Source organism: Clytia hemisphaerica, unplaced genomic scaffold (assembly GCF_902728285.1).
Source record: "Clytia hemisphaerica strain Z4C2 unplaced genomic scaffold, Clytia hemisphaerica genome assembly, whole genome shotgun sequence".
NCBI classification, from domain to species: domain Eukaryota; kingdom Metazoa; phylum Cnidaria; class Hydrozoa; order Leptothecata; family Clytiidae; genus Clytia; species Clytia hemisphaerica.
This window is the reverse complement of record NW_027103694.1, coordinates 756,993-778,339: the sequence shown is the minus strand read 5'-3', so window position 1 is coordinate 778,339 and position 21,347 is coordinate 756,993. Positions and strand designations below refer to the sequence as shown.

The 21,347-nt window shown below is 33.2% G+C and overlaps 1 protein-coding gene across 1 annotated transcript in view; it reads left to right on the top strand.

Moving 5' to 3' along the window:
* The first annotated feature begins 10,091 nt into the window (after positions 1-10,091).
* LOC136803884 (DNA polymerase delta catalytic subunit-like) overlaps positions 10,092-21,347 on the top strand; it is a 43,715-nt gene continuing 32,459 nt past the window's right edge. Inside the window, exons 1-7 of the mRNA XM_067060607.1 lie at positions 10,092-10,427; positions 10,850-11,082; positions 11,923-12,120; positions 12,575-12,737; positions 13,356-13,484; positions 13,875-13,978; positions 14,708-14,911. Coding sequence (XP_066916708.1) covers positions 10,136-10,427; positions 10,850-11,082; positions 11,923-12,120; positions 12,575-12,737; positions 13,356-13,484; positions 13,875-13,978; positions 14,708-14,911 — 1,323 coding nt within the window. The 5' untranslated portion in view covers positions 10,092-10,135. The remainder of the gene's footprint in view (positions 10,428-10,849; positions 11,083-11,922; positions 12,121-12,574; positions 12,738-13,355; positions 13,485-13,874; positions 13,979-14,707; positions 14,912-21,347) is intronic.

The following is a 21,347-nucleotide window of genomic DNA, read 5'->3' as shown; positions in this document are numbered from 1 at the left end:
AAAAAATAATCAAAAAAGAGAAAAGAAAAGACGGGGGTAAGCTGGGACAGGAATATCTTAGACGATACGCATCCCCTATATCAAATCATATCAGAGGGGATGCGTGCAGCCTAACTTTCCCTTGGAAAAAATTGACGTTTTTTGTTTTTTTTGGGACCCTTGGGGCATAAGGTACCTGTTGACTGCAAAAATTTCAAAATTTGCGAATTGACCGTTGACAACATTAGGGGTAAAGGGACCCACTGACGTCACGGGTTTGGGAAAAACTTCAAATTGCGATATCTCGAGTTTGAAGAAGAGTTGAGAGGTCGTTGACCCCTCATTAGATCGAGAACTTTATGGGGAATGAGATGGGAAGGTTTATAAGGCTTGAGTAGGACTTTAAAATTTGGCTGACTTTTTAGCCATTTTTAGCTGATGACGTCATCAAAACCAAAAAAAACGATAACTCGAGATTGGAAAGGAATTGGGAGGTCGTTGACCCCTCATTCTATCGGGAATTTTATGCGGAATAAGATGGGATTGGAAAGGAGTTTGGAAATGGCTAACCCCTCTTTGGATCGGAAAATTTATCGAGAATGCAATGAGAGAGGGGTCTTATGAGGCCTTAGGACGACTTTAAATAAAAATCGACTAACATTTGGGTAAGCAGCGTGAGAAAATCAAAACAAAACAGCCGAAAAGAACTGAACTCTCGGAATAATTAATTGGAAAACGTAAAAAAAACAAGTTTTTGATGAGCTCTTATTCTATTCTTTCCAAAATGTCAGTGAAATTAAATCTGATGAAGTATAAAGAAATTATTACAAAACTACTCGACACACACGTGACACAATCCAAAGCAAATAAATTCAGCTTTCGGCACTTTCGTTCGTTTCGTGAAAACCAAACAGTTCTTTTTATCAATGTATGCATAAAAACTTGAAACTCTTTAATACTTGTCAAGAATATTTTCCATAACGAAACGAGGGAAATTCAATGTATTTGATTAAACCATAAACCAGGGAACGAGGGATTTTTGTAAAAAGTCTCTTGTGTCTCTCCCAATCCTCCACAAAACTGTGTCTTTGACTTTTCAGCATCAGTTCTTCAACAATCAACACTTCTTACTTCGATAATTCAACCCAATTAGTTTTTGTCACAAAAATGTTGTTTCAGACCATTCATAGCCATTTATAGACCAGTATGCATTTTTTATGCATCAAAATAAAAACATTGAAAGTGTTATCAATCTGATAGAGAAACGCATTAATGAAGAATTTCTTCTCAATCGAAAAAAATCAATACATCTTCTTTTTCTGTGTTTTCTGTAATTTTTCTGTAATTTTGAAGCTTCTGGATCGACAAAATTTTTCTTTATTTTGATGTGCATAATTTCGGCGGGAACTTCGGTCGAATGTTTTTATTCGAATCTAAAATTCGAATTTAACAAGATTTTCGAACAAAAACATTCGAAATTATAGGGACCCGGAAGTTATTTTTCATTTTTTAACTTTCGAAATTTTGCTTCCTTTAGCTTTCCGAGTTATTATTGATTTTCTAACTCGGGAAATTGTGCTTCCTTTAACTATCCGAGTTATTTTTCTTTTTTTAACTCGGGAATTTTTGCTCCTTTAAATTTCTGTAAATAGATTAAATCTATTAAATTTTACGTTTAATAAAAAGGCTCACCTCGCTCGTAAAATATTTCTCGTATTGCACTCAAAGTCATACGATAACTATTACTTATTGAGTCTTCATTGGATTGGTAATCATCGATATAATCTATCGGATCAATTAGAAATCGATTTCATTTCAGTAAATCTAAAAATTTATTACCCTTTCAGTGACGACATTTAGGGCTAAAATGACGTCATCATCGCAAGATTCGCAGTGTTTTGAGTTTTGATCCGTTTTAAGCTGTAATTTTTAGATTTATGGAATTTTAGATTTGGGATTTTCGGAAAAAAAGTACGAACGATATTCTTTTGAGCAGCGGCTTGATAGCCTCCACCTCTTCTTACTTAACTAGTGGACTCTATAGAATCCCTTTCGCTTTACGAACACGAGACTCGTTCTCCGTGCGTAACCCCTTTTACGATTGATTTTCTTTGATCTAGCTTTTGCATGGAGCTCTTTAATTTATATTGGCCATTGGCTTATCTAACAAAAAGCATTCACATGGTTAATGATTTGTTAGTCTGATTCGCAGACCTATACTTCCTATAAGAGGGAAAAGAACCCGTTGAACTTTATTAACAATTGTTCGAAAAGATCTCTGAGAAAACCCAGAATAAAGATCTTGCTATAAAATTTACGTTTTCGAGTAAGAAAAGTAATATACGGAGGAGATATTTTCGTGTTTTTTCTCTCTATACTACGTTCTGTAAAATACAACTATGAAATTCAAAATGGCAACAAGCATTTTCAGTGGATCATGGATTTTCTTCATCATTCAAAATTCAAATTTACAGCTTTCTACCTTTTATTTTCTGGTAGAAAATGGTATATTTGTTTTGTTGAAAGTATTATCTCTCAGGTTCTCCTTATTATAGCCTCTAAAATTGACATTTTTCAAATATTATGCATTATGCAATATGCATTATGTTTTATGCATTTTGTACCCGTCGAGTGTTGAACCACATTTTGTATGAATACATCTTTATCACAGAAATTTAACTGTGGTCTTGAAATGGCATCAAATCTCTTTGGAAACTCTTCCAGTGATTTCTGAAATTCCTCATCTGATTTGGCATTAGCAACTTTATTCAACTTTGTTTGAATATCCAAATCAGGGATATCTTGGATAAAAAACGTGTATTCTTAGGTGCCAAATAAATGCCCCCCCCCCCCCCGCTTGTTAATTTCCAGCTACCAAAAGGAAAGTTACTTGTTTTACTCTAAAAAGCCTAAATTTAGTCTATTTTGACCCTTTTTAGGGTTTTGAAAGGTCCATTTTCCAACCCCCGGTAATTAGCACCCCCCCCCCCCCCCCCGTTTTTTAATTTGAAAAATTTTTCCAACCCTCCCGTTTATTCGAACCCCCCCCCCGTTTATTTGCCACCTAAAAGTAGCTGGTTGGCTGAAAGAAGATAGATTTTGGAGATAACTGGAGGCATNCGTCTTGTTTCCGTTCACATTTTTAGTTATGTCCGCACCGATTTAATCCTTTAAATTTTCAGGAGTTATCCTACTCAGCTGAATCATTTTCTATGTCAAGGGTTACAATTTGGGGTCATTTTATACAAATTGAAGTCTCAAAGGCTATTTGTTGGGAGACGGTGAAACAAATAGTTTCTCCAAAATCAGTTATGTCTGCCAAAAAGTTATGTCCGCAAACATGAATTTTTCTCAACCTCAAACACCATTTTAGGTTTCTTTGACAAATTATTGCACTAGGTCATTTTAAGTGGTTCAACCAGAAAAAGTTCAAATTTTCCATTGCAAGATTTCAGTTATTCACCTTTCATATGTATTTCATGTTGCGGACATAACTATTTCATCTAAAATGTTGCTGATAAAGTGTATTTGCAAGCTGGCATGATGTTTTATTATATGGAAGTAATGCTTAGGCTATTAGAAATAGAAAACAAATACTCTGATGCCAAGGTAAGGTCTAAAATGAAAATTTTAACATAAAAATAAAGTTTTTGTTTCTTTGAAAATGATGGTTCTGAACCTGTGAGCTTGAAAAAAGGATAAATCATGCATTAATTTGCATATTAAATTCATTGTGTAGTGTTCGCACAGCATAATCCACTACACTTTCACTTACAGACTAGTTAGAATTGCTCCAATAGTTCAAAACAGAGTCATATTATGTAGCAAATTGTATGTTGCGGACATAACTATTTAAAGTATTTATCAGATTTTTAACCCTCTTAAGCAGTTATGCTAACACCTTGACAATACTAAAGAGGTTACATTTGTAATACCATGCATTTCCTTGCTTTTTTCATTTTTTGTGTCCTCTAGGGTCGTTTTTCTATTAGAAATATTGGAAAGTTTTAATATCATTGTTGCGTCTTCTTTTGTTCCTTTCAAAGAAAAACATGTAATAACTGAAATCAAACCAAACCAAATCTTTTGGTTTTATTGGTCAGCCCCGATGACCCTTCAAATCCCTTTTTTCCAGCCGACGCTTAAGAGTTTGGTTTTTTTATTCCGATTTCTAAAGTTTTTATCCGATCAGGTTAAGTTTGGTCTCCCGATCTGTGTATTTACTCTCAAGCTTTTTTAGGGCAGTGTTCCGGTTGGGATACGCTTTCAATTCATCCAATCGGGCTAAGTTTGGTTTCCCGATATGTGTTAAAAACAATTCAATATGGCTGCCAAAGCGGTGCTTTTTCGTTCGTTCGTTGTTATCTCTTGCCAGCTTTATTTTATATACAAATATTTTGTGTTGAAGTGGCTTTTAAACTTATAACTAGGAAGATACAACACTGGAGTTAGAGTATTAGGATGTTCTTTTCTTTAAAGTATAAAGTTTTAACTATTGCTCAAGTTTTTTCTGAATTGTGGTTATTCTTTTACCTACTAACTAGACATTATTTGTAGCATGAAAAGTTTTTCATTTTGGCTGAAATAGAATAACCCAAACAATTGCTGGATTTGATGGAGTGTATATATATTACAGTTCACAGCTTAATTATCTGATTATTCACAAAAATAATGTTTTCTCGAAATTGAGTGTTTTTTTTATTTGATACATTTATAGACATTTTATATGCTTGTTCTTCTGGACAATTGGATAAGATGATAAAGCGTAAATGGAAATGTTCAAGTATATTAAAGTACAGCTCCTATGTAAATTTGAGAAGGAACGAAGTTCTTTATCAAATTATATTGACGCAAAAATGATTTTTTCTAGCTTGGTTTTTTTCACTGGCAGTTTACGTTTGTTTTTTTTGACCGACTGGAGATAATTTTAAAAAGCGTAAATGGAAATTGATCAATTGTATTAAAGTACCGCTCCTATGTGAATCGAGAAAGACCGAAGTTCTTCATCAAATTATATTGACGCAAAATGATTTTTAGACTTAAGTTTTCACTGCGATTTGAAAGCAGACACTTGCATTTGTTCTTTTGAATTGGAGATAATTAGGATCAAGCGTAAATGGAAAATTAATCAAGTATATATTTAAAGTGCAGCTCCTGTGTAAATTTCAGAAAGGCTGAAGTATTCTTCATCAATTTGACAAAAATTATGTTTTTAGACTTGCATTTTTCACTGTGATTTGATGGCGGACATTTCATTCTGGACTAATAATGATAAATAATAAATGTATATAAATGGATTAAATATTTTTTAATAGATAAAAATTGCACGTTTAAGCATATATATTTGGCTCAGTTAGGGAACCAACAGTACAATAATTACAGTCTTTCTGGGACGACAGCGGGTATGCTAATCATAAAACTTTAAATTTGAAAAATTTTAGATTCAGTGTAAACCTTATTTGAATTTTGAAAAAACATGTAGTTTTAAGCTAAACTATTTTTCTGCATTAAGATGAATAAGAAGACACATTTTAACTTTTCTGAACCAGCATCTTTTTTTGAAACTTTTTTGATTTTTTGTCAGCTTGAGCTTGAATATAATTATAAGTCTAAGCTTAGTAAAAAATATAAGTGTATAAATTTTTTTGTGATTTTTGATAATCTTGCATTTAACTTCCTTGCAAGGATTTTTATTTTCTTGAATCTGTTGTTGATGTAGTCTTTTGTTGCTGTTCATCTGTATATCTAATATCTATCCTAATTAGAGACGAATAATTATTCTGTCATACAGATTGTAACATGGCATATTTTCGTTAATCCATATTGTGTACAAACGTAAATTTGATGATTTTTTTACTCTCGTCTTAGTAAATCATATCAATTTTTAACAACATATCTTTCTAATCATATTAAGCAATTTAGGCTGACCTTCCAGCGCAGCTGGTTTATATTGATTTAGTCTCAAATATTCCTTAAATTTTAGCAACAGAAAAAGACACTCCAAAATTTTAAATAAATGATGTAAAATGTTCTATGGTTCTACCCTGGAAGAAAAAAAGTTATGTCCGCAACATAGCATTATTACCCATTTAACCCTTTCTATTGAAAAGGTTGAGTGGCTTTTCAAGGAAAAATCATATTTACTGATTATGAAGATGTACAACAGTTAATGTCAAGCTCAAAATTTAACTTTTAAAAGTAGATTATGACAAAAAATGATATATGATTGGATTCTCTTTCACAGATAAATCTTCAATTTCCAGGAAATCATAGTAGTAAAAGACCTTCAAGACAACGAATTTCAATGATTAAGTCTTGGTTCAAGTACAGCAAAGTACTAAAGCCAAAATAATTACTCAGTTTAATGTTTATTGCTGATTTTAAAGTAAATTTGACAAAAAGTTATGTCCGCAACCAACAAGGTTTCATTTTCTAATTTTTTATTGATCAACTGAAATATAGCAAGTTTTTTGGTTTTTTGAAACCTTATAATGAGTCCTTCAAATCTAGAGAAGTTACTGATCATAGCCAGTTTTCTTTTCATGAAGTCAAACTTTATGGGAATGTTTTTTAGTATTTTAGATTTTCTTCTGGAAAAAGTGTCAGAATTTGAAAAATATGTCATATGGACGGTAAAAATTGCTTTTCAATGCAGCTTAATATATTAGCCATAGATTTCAATCTAAGACAAGCATTAGATTATGCATATTTTATCTCAAATGAAGTGTAAACTACAAAGAGTTTTTTGCCAAATTTGTCTGATTATACCTCTAGGTTAAATTTCTGGACCAAGCCAGTTTGATTAAGCCCTGATATTTATGTTTTCTGAAATTTGAAGTCATCAATAAAAAGATTATCCAGGAATAAAAGTGAAATTCAAAACTTTATTTTTTCCAAATTTTTTCACCTATTTGGGTGACATTACCAGATTCATGCTCCTAAATATTGACGTCACGGGTCACGGAGGGGTGACTCGTTCTTCGTATCATTCTGACGTATACGTCAAATTTGATATGACGGAGGTAATTTGAGTTACCATTTCGCTGAATATCCTTTGTATTTTATCTCCTTTATATTTTGGTATCGCGCAACTCGGAGATTCGAAACGTTTTTCCCATCTCCTGCCTTATAGATGGTTGAAAGAATGGAAAGTTAAAGGTACGCACACACGATAGCAAAACTGCTTCGCTCATGTACATTCGCTTCGCAAAAAGTAAATTGGTAAAATTGCGGAACAATTTTGCAACATTTCAAAATTTGTCTTTATAACTAAGCTAAGGAATGGACAGACAGAATAAAGTTGCAATCATTGATCTCAACATAGTTGACGGCTGAAACTTATTTTTATGTTTATCAGAAAAAGGGTCAGCGATTTCAAAATTCACGTTTGCTATTAATATGCTAGTTCTTTTATTTCTATGTAGTTATTTTCAGTTTTTTACTTCTAGTATGGGAAATGTCCCTTAAAAGCGTTTTATAGTCTCTGCTGATTTGGATTTTCTTTTGATTTGGGGTTTCTCCTTTCAGAAAAACTTATTCTTTTATACCCTAACGTTTTGCTCCTCCATTTCCAGACCAGAGTCCCCTTGAAAAACCTGGACCTACCACCTTTTTTGCCTTATTTCAACCTTTCCCAAGCTCTTTCTTATCAAAATAAAAACAAAGATATAAATAATGCAATATCTTCTCTTTTCAAAATCTTTTTATTTTGATAAAAATACTAAATATTTTACAAATATTTTGATATAATACTATTATAACATCGTCAAAGAATACTCCATCCCTCCAAATTTCAGGTCTCTAGCTACACTAGAAGAAAAGATAATGCAAAATTAAAGAAAGCATGACCGGAAAACTCTTTTTTCTTTATTTACACATTTTTCGAATTTTTTCAAGCTATTTTCCTAACCTTTTTTGACATTTTTAGACTAATTTTTGACATTAAAACTTTATCTTTACAACCATAAGTGGAGGTCTGGTAGACCCCTCATTTGCTTTCTTTTTCAAAGCTCTACAAGGTGGGATAGACTTTGAAAAAAAAAATTTAAAAATCTTCTTGAGTAGCTACGTGTAGCTAACAAGAATTTGCAATGCAATACAATGGGAAGTAAACAAGACAATTGAAATCCAATCATAAAATTGCTGAAAAGCAATCAGGGATATCCTTGTAATCACAATGAGTTATTTATACCGTGCAATCAGTTGCAAAATGTACAATGGGTAGAAAATTAAAATACCAACCCTGTATGGGTAAATAGATTAAATTGTACTTGAAACCATTGAAAAAAATGGATAGACGGGGTCATTATTTTCTTGGATATTTGAACATTATTTTACAGAAGAAATGAAGTTGTCATTGATTTGAAGTTGATTTTTGCTAGTTAGGATGTCGTGTTGATCGTTTTTTCTATAAAGTTTACAGACTACTCAATAGATTTTGTCCAGACACACTTCTTCGTAGAAGAGAACATTATTTCCTACCACAATAACTATTTATTCAATATAGCCAGATAGAAATTTTAAGTAAGAAAATACTACAGGGAGTTGTTTTAGAAGTGTCAATTAGACTATTGTCATAGTATTGACAAAATCACAATGTGACAACATGTGATAGTGTGTTCTTGGATCAAAATTCATTTCAAAAATGGACAGACCTCATTATACTGCTACATTATTCATCATCATAAGCCAGGGTTAATACATTCATGATCTCCCAAACAGCAGCTCAGCTGTACCATCCTTCTTGTCCTGTAAAACTTGTCAATTGTGTTAGCTGGTTAGAATCGAATGAAAATCAAGTCATCTTGGCAGCTTCTGACTTACTCTGACAGTATAAATAAATCAATTTTTGTGATTTGAAGGCTATGAAGGCCCAAACAATTGATGAATCATGAAAGGAAAAGTGAAAATACTAAATTAAATTTACAAGCTTGATTAAAAGTCGTAGAATTTGCGAGATTAGGCTTAATTGTCTTATGCAAATACATAACTAGAACTAGAACTAGAAGTCAAACTAATAGAATATGATACAAAAAATAGAGTTAGATCATTTTTAACAACTTGCCAGAATGTGAGAAATCTATCCGCAATGTGAAGTGAAAAGTGAGAAAACTTGACTTGATTGAATTGTTTATTGAAAAGTTGATATCTCATAAGACTACATCTTGCTCTTACATTGAATGAGAATTGAAGGTAATCTTTATAGAAAATTGAGCTATCATTTATCAAACATAAAATAATTCCCTAGATGACCAAATGAACTATATTACAAACAGAAGCAAGATAATTGTTTTTAATTGATTTCTACAACTTGAATAAAATACATATATCTAATCTGTTTTGCATTCAAAGAGGTTATTGTTCACCAAATTGTAAGTCCTTGATAATGATATCGTTGAATACAGAAACACGCAGTGTCATTGGCATCCCTTATATGGCTTCATAGCTGGTGACATTGTTCATCTCATGCTACACATGGTTACTAGAGTGATCAAGTCCAAAACCCAACCTGTTCCTGAATGTGGTTCCAGTGTAGACTGGATAGCTCAGTCGGTAGAGCAGTTGCACTAGTAATACAAAAGTCGCAAGTTCAAATGTCACTTTAGTTCTCAGTTTAGTAGTTCACTATCAAATTGAGGTCAATAAGCTCACACAGTAATACTTTCAGTGTACTCAGAAGAGCAATTTTAATATTTTCAATTTAGATATTTTTAAATAAATCAATCCTTCCTTACATCTTCAGTAAAAGGTTAAATAACAGAAGCTGCTTTTGGTTTCTTCTTTTTTTTCTTTTTTTTTATTAGATATTTTTGTTTTGAAATTTGAAACACTTTGTGTACCATTCTTCCCTATCAGAATTTTAATTTCACTCATGATTCTTGACTCTTTTTATTTCAAACATAATTAGTCATATACTCTAAAGAATTTCAATTATTTTTGAAGCGTTTTCCAAACCTCCTAACCAAAATAAGGAATAAGAAATTGAGTGGAGTGAAAGTTTGAGTTGGTTGAATAGCCGATATATACCTTATTCACAATTTCTAGTGGATTGAGTTTGTTAATCTGTTCAATGACCAAACCTGAGTTTGAGCCCTTTAGACAAAGAATCCAAAGTCTTATTTAATTATGATTTTTAGAAACAAAAAACACATTAAAGATGTCATCAAAACGCAAGGGAAGTAAAAGTAACAGTTCAGGGAAAAAATTTAAAGCAGAAAAAGATGATTTTTCACAAAGCACTTTTGAAGAAGACTTGGCCTTAATTTCTGAAGAAAGTCAGTCACAGAAGACTGACTCCCAGAGGACAGACTCTCAGGATAGTCAACTCGGTACATTAATCAGAAACCCAGCTGAGATGAACAACCGTTGGACTAGGCCTGCACTTCCTGAAATTGATACCACAAAGGATGCAATTATTTTCCAACAAACAGAAGTCGACTTTTACACAGGTAATATGCCTCAATGATTAAAAAAAATCATTCATTTTGGCAGTATATTTATACGTGTTAACCATGTTGTTTTACACCTGTTTTGATTTCAGAAAAATGTTTCATACATTAGACCTAGAGATATATAAAACAACCACAGATATAGTTTTGAAACTGTACTTTACCTTCAATAAAACTTTGTGTCAGCCAAAATATTAAGTTTTAACTACAAACAGTTTATCCCATTCTGACCCATTTAAAAATGCCATCAATCTTTAACTTATGCCTTTTTTAAAGTAACCTTAAAATGTAATAAATATGTATTTTGGAAAGTTTTTCACTTTTTGCCAATATTGTATGGCTGGTGGTGTTAAGTATGTGATAAAACAACCCTTCAAATATATTTATGAAACCTGATGAAACTATGATTGGTTCAACCTTAGGAAAGCCTTTACCAGGGATGCCAGGTTTATCAACAGGACCATCCCCAATCGTTCGGTTCTACGGTGTTACAATGGAAGGAAACAGTGTGTTGTGTCATGTTCATGGCTTCCTTCCCTATTTCTATGTCCTTGCACCAAAAAACTTCAAGATAGAACACTGCGAGACATTCCGCTCAGACTTGAATAAAGTTGTTTTGAGTGATATGCGATCAAATAAAGATAACATTACGACTGTAAGTTAATCTTTTCATTTCATTTTATTCATTTCGTCTCATATACTCATAATTCGTCTAATTTTTCATTTTTGTAATTGCCAAATAAGAGAGATACTGTCAGGCAATTAAAGGTTTTGTTTTTAGATAAGAGTGATATCGTTTGCTTACTCATCAATTTTAATTTACAAGCTTTTTCACATTGAATTGACATGAATATGGAGCAAGATTGGTCAGAAAGAGGAAAAGAAAAACAATTTTTTGCTTATATCAGCATAATCTAACAATAGTCAGACACTGTCCTGTTTTCGCTATAAAATATGTGTCTAATATGAAACGGGAACACACTTATGTAAAAATAAAACCTTTAATATCATGGAGGGGTCACTTTCTCTTCCTTTAAAAAGTCGCTCTTTGATTTGTTTTGTATTTGGTGTGTTTTTTTGCAGTTCCTTCTCTTCAGTTCAGTCGAAATTCTTTGTTTCCTCTTTAACACATTTCCCCTGATAAGCGTTTCTTTTTAAGAACATCCAAAAATTTTAAAGCCTTGGGATGTGTTCTTAACTTTTTGAGATTTATTAAGCCTAAAAATGTTCTTAACATGTTCTTTTCTTCGCCATTATTTGAGTATTTTTGTCTATTTTCCTAAGAAATCTGGTGTTTTAGAGTCTGCAAAGCCTTAAAATGTTCTTAACATTTTGGCCATCGAAGCCTTATGTTCTCATATAGTTTGTTCTTATAAAAAAACGTATATTCGTCCTTTTTATGATATTTGATAGGTACCAATCCCTTCTCGCTGAAAAAGAGTAAACCAGTTCCACTCATGACATAAAAGTGCAAGTTTTATATTTTTTCATCTAGGCTGTTGTTGCTGTCGAGTTAGAGAACAAAGAAAGCATTTATGGTTACCATCGCAACACGAAACTACCATATTTAAGAATTACTGTGGCTTTACAAAAACTTATTGCTCCATCACGTAGACTGTTGGAAAGGGGTTTCGAATGTACTGGCTATCCTAACAAATGTTATAACACATACGAAAGTAACATCGACTTTGAGGTACATAATACTTTAATCTCCACTTTTGTTGAACTAATAGAAATTCTTCACAGTAGCAAAATGTGTGTAGGAGAGCAGATTTTTATGACACACTGTAATTATCTATTCATAATATAAAAAGATAATTACTGTGTCATAAAAATCTGCTCTCCTACACAAATTTTGTACCCCTCCTGTCTACGCTACTACTTCATGCTTCATTATCACTTTTGAAATATTAGTATTGGTAAGCTCATTCTTTCATCACAACTTTTTCGGTAGAATTACGGCGGTTTGATATTATTTATAATAAAGTTGATGTTGCTGTGAGATGACCAACTAAGTATTATGTCATTTTATGAGAAGTGAGATTTTGAATAATAGTGGTATTACATTTATATTGAATTTTTCAAATTTACAATTATATTCTGCTGTTCAACCCAACAAAACCTTCTCTACTACACTTCAACTTAAGGTACGTTTCATGGTTGATACAAACACGGTGGGGTGCAACTGGATCGAATTACCACCAAATGCATATAACATCAGAAATTTTTCGTCTAATCCAAGCAAAATTTCACGTTGTCAATTAGAAGTTGACATTGCTTATGATAAGTTCATCAGCCACCAGCCTGAAGGTTGGTTTCGTGTTATGAAAACTTATGCAATTTTCTTCTCCAATGCTAGGGACTATTATCAATAAAATGCCATGTCTAATCGAAAGGGACAATAATGCCTGTTTCTGTCAATAAAGAATTCCGTAGGGCATTTCCCTTTTGTCCTCTCATTTTTTAACCACAAGTGATTTTTTTGGTTTAGAGATGCTGGTTAAAACGATCTGGCCAGCCAGGGTGCAGTACACAGTGCTGATGAGTACCAATTAGGTCGGGAATGCGTATTATGTTGCTCTGCCACCCAAATCTCCTGTGTGAATGGGCTATTCCAGAAAAATATTGTACCCCCTATGGCGAGGGGGTCTTTTTTTAAAAGGTGACCCCCTGGATTTTTCCCTCCCATTTTTTGGACCACCCTGGGTTTTCGACTTCGTTATACTCACCACCCAGGATTTTCAACCCGATTTTACTGACCACCCTGGATATTTTCGTTCAAAAAAACAAACCACCCTGGATTTCTTATTTTCCAGACCACCCTGGACGTCACACCTCCTCAACATAGGGGGTACAGATTATTTCTGGAATAGCCCAATATAGTTACAGAAATTCTCATTTTTTTACATTTATATTTGTAATGTTTAGGTGAGTGGGACAAGATAGCACCAGTTCGAATTCTTAGCTTCGATATTGAATGTGCTGGGAGAAAAGGGATTTTCCCTGAAGCTGAAAAAGACCCAATTATCCAGATTGCAAATATGGTTATCAGACAAGGTAAATTGTTGTTTCGGTAGTTATTTTTAATCAACTGGTGAATGCGTAAGCAGGAAACTTCAAGTATTGAAAAAAAAACCGTTTCGATAATGTTTATGTTATCACACGAGGTATATCTTTTTTCTCGGAAACTTCTGAATGGGATGGCATGCTCATGATTGTAATCTTTCTACTAGATAAGTGATTCTATATATTAATAAGTCGTAGTCACTTTAACGTCTATTGCCTCTTCAAACTGAGTAGTACATATAGTGACTGGAGGGCAATAAACAAAGTTTTATTATATTATTATAATATACAAATATTTTCAATCCAGGATTATGTGTCAATGCAATCACTTCATAGTTAATGCTGTTTTGGATACTTATAATAATTTCTTCTTTGCTTTAGGCGATAAAGACCCTTTTATTCGTAATATTTTCACATTGGATACGTGCGCACCGATCGTTGGAAGCGACGTCCATTCGTACAAGAAAGAAGCAGATCTGCTTCAGGTATTCACACACCCTTATATGATATGATTGTATACAATTCAAATACACATTACCATTTCAATTACATTTACAGGGGTCTTATCTAGGCCCGGTGAACGGCGAAGTTCGACCGTCCAAGGCACGAAAAAAAATTACAATTCGCCGTTCGAAAAGTTCGGTTCACCGTCTCAAGTAAATATATTTACGCTAATTAATACACTGCACTTACTAAGAATTCGCCGGCCTAGAATCTAGAAATCGCCAGAGTTAATTTTTCATTCGCCAGACTACCAAAAACAAAGAAAAACCCCTGCCGTTATTAAGAAACACCTTGTTTAAGCTTTAACCCTATTTTTATTAGGGGTGGTTCTGTTCGGGGGTGAAACTAGTGTTAATAGTTCCTGAAATAGCAGAGCTTTTGAATAAGATTGTCCGTAATTTCCTAACTTTTATTTAACTTCGAAAGAGAAAAATTTTGACACCTGAAGATTTTCACACCTTGAGCATGATGACATTTCTGACAGTAAGGTGTCACAAAAATTGACACATTTCCAATACAGATTTATTTCTTATGTCAAATATATCAAATATATCGTTTATCGTTACCGTAATTTATTGAATATTTAGGATCACACAGCCAACCTTCTGTCCACTTTAATTTACAATTAGAATAGACAGGGTAAAAAGTGGTCCGTCTAGCGCTTTATACTTTCTCGTTTCTGATAACTTTCTCGTAACTTTACCAACCAGGCATGGTCGGACTTTGTGAATCAAGTTGATGCTGATATTATCACCGGCTACAACATTGTGAATTTCGATTTACCATATTTATTGAATCGAGCAACGACTTTGAAAATTAAGAGATTCCCATTCCTTGGACGTATTTTGAATGAAAAGAGCACAATCTCAACGACCACCTTCCAATCAAGAGCTTATGGAAAACGTGAGAACAAGGTACGAAAATTTCTTGGATTTCTTGGAACTTTACAATCTAATGAATTCAGGCCATGTTTTAGAAAGGCAAGGCAGCGTCCGTTGGTGACCAAAAAGGGCACTTTTCCCAGTGTGTTTCCACTAAAAAGGCTATACCTTTATACCAATAATATTATTTTAGTAATTTCAAAAGGGGCACCATCCGATAACCGGCCCCTTAAAGGGCATGAAAAATGTAGACAGTTTCCCAAAAACTTTTGACATTTTCGTCTACGTGGTGCTGTTGGGAACCTTTGGGAAGCGATTTCCCATCCTCTCATTGAATGATTTTTTTCAAATTTCTCCCATTGAAGTATTTTTATTGTAAAAGAGCATGAGTCTGCTAAACCCACCCACTTTAGTGGAAAAAGTGTCAGAAAATAAACTTTGGAAATCAGAAAAGTCTTTTATTCTCTGTTTTAGTAGGGACTTTCAATTTTCATAAAATATAGATTACAGAGTTTAATCTTGACTACTTTGCCTTGAAATGATCCTCCAAGACATCCCCTTGGAAGAAAAAATAGGAAAAAATCAATTTTTCTTGATAGCTATGGAGGCGATTTACATAGTATAAATGTTTTTGTTTTGTTTTACAAACATGTTAGACTGCAAGGAAAATGCTATCTGAATTAACATATATGTTAATAGGGCTTTGATTTTTTTTAGAATTTGACATTTTTCTGAAAATTTGTCATTAAAAGATGGGTTGAAGCAAGGCCTCCAATTTTATTCTTATATTTTAGATCTCATAATAGGCTTTCAAAAAAAGTTTTTTGGGTTAACCTGTGAAAAATGAGGTTGTGGACATAACTTTTAATAATGTTTTAGCAAAACTAGCAATAAACAAACCATGGAGTAGGCAATAGCAGTTTTTTACTATAATTTATGAAAGTAAAGCCAATTATTGGACCTACCTCCGGGTACCCCGGTGGAGGTCCTATAAATTAACCTGTGTCCGTCCGTCCGTCCGTCCGTCCGTCCGTCCGTTCGTTCGTTCGTTCGTTCGTCTGTTACCAGCTTTTCTCGAGATTTGCTCATTAGTTTTTTCAGATTTTTGGCGCAAAGATGCAAAATGGCAATGGCCAAAATGTGACGGAGCCCAATTTTCGAAAAAAAAGTTTTTTCTGTCGAAATTGCCGGAAATATGCCGGAGAAACTGTTTTTTTTTTGGCATTTTCTCGAGATTTTATCATCAGTTTTTTCTGATTTTTTGCTCAAATATGCGTATTAACAATGCCCAAAACATGGCCGAGTCCTATTTTTGAGAAAAAAATTTTTCCGGCCGAAAATGCCGGAAACATGCCGGAAATCTCCGTTTTTCTAGATTTTCATTGGACTTTTTCATTTTAATTGGTTGTTTTTCATTCAAAAACATTATTAATAGCAATGCCCACCATCAAGCATGTTTCAATTTTCAATAAAATTGATTTTTGAAGCCAGAACTATTTAAAAATCGCCGGAACAACCCTATTTTCGCCGGAAAGACAGTATTTCTTGAATTTCTCGAGCTGTACTTTATATTTTTTTATGAAATTTTGCACACTGATGCAAAATGACAATACCTAAACTGTGACAGAGCCCGATTTTCAAAATAAAAAAATTTTCGCCCGAAAAATGCCGGAAATATGCCAGAAAAACCGTTTTTTTTTACATTTTCTCGAATTTTCATCCTTAGTATTTTCTGATTTTTTGCAGAAAGATGCGTATTCGCAATGCTCAAAACATGGCCGAGTTCGATTTTTGAGAAAAAAATTTTTCCGGTTGAAAATGCCGGAAATCGCCTTTTTTGCAGATTTTCATTGGATTTTTTCTTTATATTTCTATGTTTTTTCACACAAAAACATTATTGATAATAATGCTCACCATCAAGCATGATTCATTTGTCAATAAAACTGATTTTTGCGACCAGAACTTCTATATATTAATAGCGGTGCTTTGTGTGTCTGTGTGTCACCACTTTCGTTTTCGCTTTGTTTGTGTTTTAAAATAATGACTTTTAGTCTCTTGCTCCACAAATTTGTTCTATTGAATCCAACAGTACCAGACAATTTCAAAAAATACAAGAAAAAACATAACCCGAAGATCAGCATCCTTCTTAGTTTTTAAATAAAAAACAACAAGAAAGTATTCATAATGCGGAATATTTCGATGACTCTATCTCATCATTTTCAACCATAAACTAAATACATTTCAAAAATCTAATTTTATTCTAAAAATCTGTACAGCAGTAAAATGATAATTAAAAACGTTAATGAGTTATAAAATGTACAAGGGAAATAAAATTGATATAAGCTAAAAAATGACTGAATGAAAAGAACAAAAGAGTGTCAATTGTCAGGGGCCTATCCAAACAATTGAAGTTCTTTTGAAGCTTTCAACCCGTCATTAATCTTTACATTAAAAAACTAAGGCCAAAGATTAATGACGGGTTGAAAGCTTCAAAAGAACTTCAATTGTTTGGATAGGCCCCTGACAATTGACACTCTTTTGTTCTTTTCATTCAGTCATTTTTTAGCTTATATCAATTTTATTTCCCTTGTACATTTTATAACTCATTAACGTTTTTAATTATCATTTTACTGCTGTACAGATTTTTAGAATAAAATTAGATTTTTGAAATGTATTTAGTTTATGGTTGAAAATGATGAGATAGAGTCATCGAAATATTCCGCATTATGAATACTTTCTTGTTGTTTTTTATTTAAAAACTAAGAAGGATGCTGATCTTCGGGTTATGTTTTTTCTTGTATTGTTCTATTGAATTCGCGCCATTTGCAAAAGATCGGATAGAGCTTGGTTTAGACTTTATTCAGCCTTTCTTTTGAAATTTAAGGCCCATCTACATTTAGTAATTTTGTTTTAAATGTTTTCGAATGTATTTTAACGATTGTATTTATTAATGACATTCTTTTCAAAACAAAACAATTTCATTTCATAGAAAAGAATATTTCAAAAGCAAATCAAAACATATAAATGCAAAAGTTTGTGGACAACAACAGCATATTCAAAGGGCGATATAAAGCATAAGAAAAAATTAGTTCACTTCTTTCTTCTTATAAAATTTTTCAAGTCGTCGTTACTGTTAAAAAGTGTGTACGTCATTTTTTATGTTTAAATTCGAAAAGTTATGACAAGGGTTTAAAAAAGCAACTTAGAATTGTCTTATTTTTTTCGATCTGATAAAAACAAAATGTTGCACTATTCTTTGTGACCTTCCCACTTTTTCCTGAAAAATTGTCATTTAAACTGGACGGCATATTTAACGCGAGCGAAGCGAGAAAAATGACTACCTGCAGAGTCAGAGTCGTTTCGACACTGGTACAGTAAACGATGCTCTTTCTGACAACTTTTGACTTAAACAATAAATCATGTCACGGGGGGACAGTACACGATCCAAATATGGTTTAAAGATAAGACACCCGGGGAAGGTTAGAGTTAAACGTTGTAGAGATTTCTTTTTATTTGATCGCTTTTTTAAGCCAGTTCAACATCCAAAGGACTTTTAGTGCGTTCAGCTACAGCTTAACCGGCGTGCGACGCTGCGTACCGGCTAGTTCTATATATTTTCAGACTGATTTTTTTCATTTTTCTCCTCGCATTGCTATCTAACTTTCATCATCAGGTAGGTCCATTCAGCATCTAGCTTGTTTTTCATTTATAGGCTTATGCAGTTTATTTTCTTCAATAAATATAGCATTCCACCGCTTAGAAAATCTTATTTTGCAAAAAATGGGACTCCATTTCATACTGAACCACATTTACAATAGAAAATAATTAATTTATAATTGATATATATATATATTATATTTCTTGTTCAGAACTGAATTGGATTTTATTTTCACAATTAATTGCTTGTTGGCAGTTTATTTAGCTTCTAATTTTGTTTAACTACGTTGCGGACATAATAATTTGTACATTAATCATGATTTTGAGCAAAGTAAATTATTTGATTTTAAAAAGTTACAAATGGGCTTTTCCAGAAAAAATTTGAATATGGGGGTGGAGGATATAACAATTTTCATTGATTTGGACAACCCAAATTACCCCTGGATAGAGCAAATTTTGATGATTTTTCTCTACCCCCCGGACAATATATCCTCCACCCCCATGTAGGGACATTTTCTGGAAGAGCCCAATATGGAGGATTTGAATTGTCAAGGATTTTGACCAACTGAGCAATGTATTACTTAGTTCTGGTCTCACATTGCAAATGATACAATTAGGCAATAATTTGTAACTCTCTTAAGTAATGTTTCTCAAAACCCATGAATATATTCAAGATGATGTCAATGTTCTTCAAGTATTAGATGTATTATAAAAAACATAGACACTGCCATAGAGGTTTCCTCCCATAATGGTTGTAAAATGTCCAAGAAAGCTTCAATAGTTATGTCCGCATTAGATATATTACATCAAAGTTCTGATGGAAATTAGCTAGAATATCTTGAAAACTTTAGGCTTCACATTTTAATCGCTAAAATGGTTTCTGTAACCTATAGATGGTCCAGTTTCATTATCTCCCTAATTGGATAAAAATAACAAAAAATTTATGTCCACAAAATCAGGGAATGTTTCTTCATACTTCCAATTTAACCGATTCAGGTAGCTATAAAAATGATACTTTTTTTTAGTTGTGAACCCTAAACCTTACAAATTCCTACAAAGATTGGCATTCAAAGTTGTCAATACCTTAGAAAATTGGGAGAAAAAAAACACTCAAAAGTTATGTCGTAAAAACAATGTGCGGACAACTCAAAATTGTGAACGGAAACCATCACACCTGTTCATTTAATGATGGAATTTTTTTCCATGGAGGACATAAAAGTATTTTAATCCTACTGGATTTATGTCTCCCATAGATGGGAAGGAATAAATAGCACAAAAACAAGCTGATAAAACATTTTCACTCTCTTGATAAAGCGTGCCGACATAACTTTGTGAACGGAAATAGTTATGTCCGCAACATTTTTTATATATAGGACTTTTTTCAAAAATATTTTTTTGCAGATTTTATTTTTCCTCTTCTCTGGCAGTGAGAAAAACAAAAAAGATAATTTGGACTGACTGGCAATTTAGGCAATTAGGCAATTACTATTAGGTAATTTTTAAAAATTGGAATTTTCCGTTCACATTTTGGCACAGTAAGCTGTTCTGAAAATAATGAGCACATGCCAACATGAAAAAAATTACTGTTTAAGCTTGCCAGTTTCAAGATGGATCAGAGACATTAACTGTTACAAAAATTACATGCCCCTAGATTTTTCACTTGGGCCTCAAAGTTGGCAAGTTGACAACATCGAAAATGGTTGACCAGATTCATGCTCATAATCGTCACTCGTGCAAAATTACTCGAATCTGACTGATTTAGAGGAGTCTGATTTATCGTTAATTGCACTATTACCACATTACCATTTTTTGCACTCTACGGCATGGGGAAACTCCCACCCTATTCCTTTCTCTCCCCACGCCCTGTGTAGCAATAAAGCGACTTTCAATAAAACAAAACAAAGGGACTTCGCATTGTAGGGCGAAAATAAAAAAATGTGGTGTTTCCGGAATGCGGGTGAAGGAAAAAAGCTCTCGTGCGGCCGGCCGGAAAAACATTTTTTTGCTTTTTTTTGGTAACTTAAGATCATTGAAATAGAACTTTAAAGATAACTTTTATGTACAAACAGTATGAAGTAAGCCCTGAATACTAATGTATCAACTACTAACGAACAAAACTTGATTTACAAGCGGGAATATCTAACCAAACGACGTTTGATAGCTTGAGCGGTCAACTTGATTTTCTTTATGATGAACCATATAGATGAACCCTTAATAGTCTGCGGCCGGGTCACAAAAAAAAAAATTTCACCCGGCCGGTTTCCGGAAACACTACATTTTTTTATTTTCGCCTAGTAGATTCTTTTTAGATAAAAAATAAAGAGGTTTTTCGAATTCTCAACTTCAGTTGAGTTAGAATCTGAGAATGTGTGTGTGTGTGTATGTCCCAAAACTTTGGGGCAGCCTGGAGACTTCAAAAATTGTTCGATTTGGCTGAAATTTGGCACACTTGTTCCTTGGATGATTATCTGGGGGTGTTTTTTTCATTTTTCAAAAATTTTGATTTTTGGGGCCTGAGGACGAGTTTTTCGCCAAAACGAGGCTAAAACTTTGGGGCAGCCTGGAGACTTCAAAAATTATTCGATTTGGCTGAAATTTTGCACACTTGTTCCTTGGGTGAATATCTGGGGGTGTTTTTTTCATTTTTTGAAAATTTGGATTTTTGGGGCCTGGGCACGAGTTTTTCGCCAAAACAAGGCTAAAACTTTGGGGCAGCCTGGAGACTTCAAAAATTGTTCGATTTGGCTGAAATTTTGCACACTTGTTCCTTGGGTGAATATCTGGAGGAAATTTTTTCATTTTTTGAAAATTC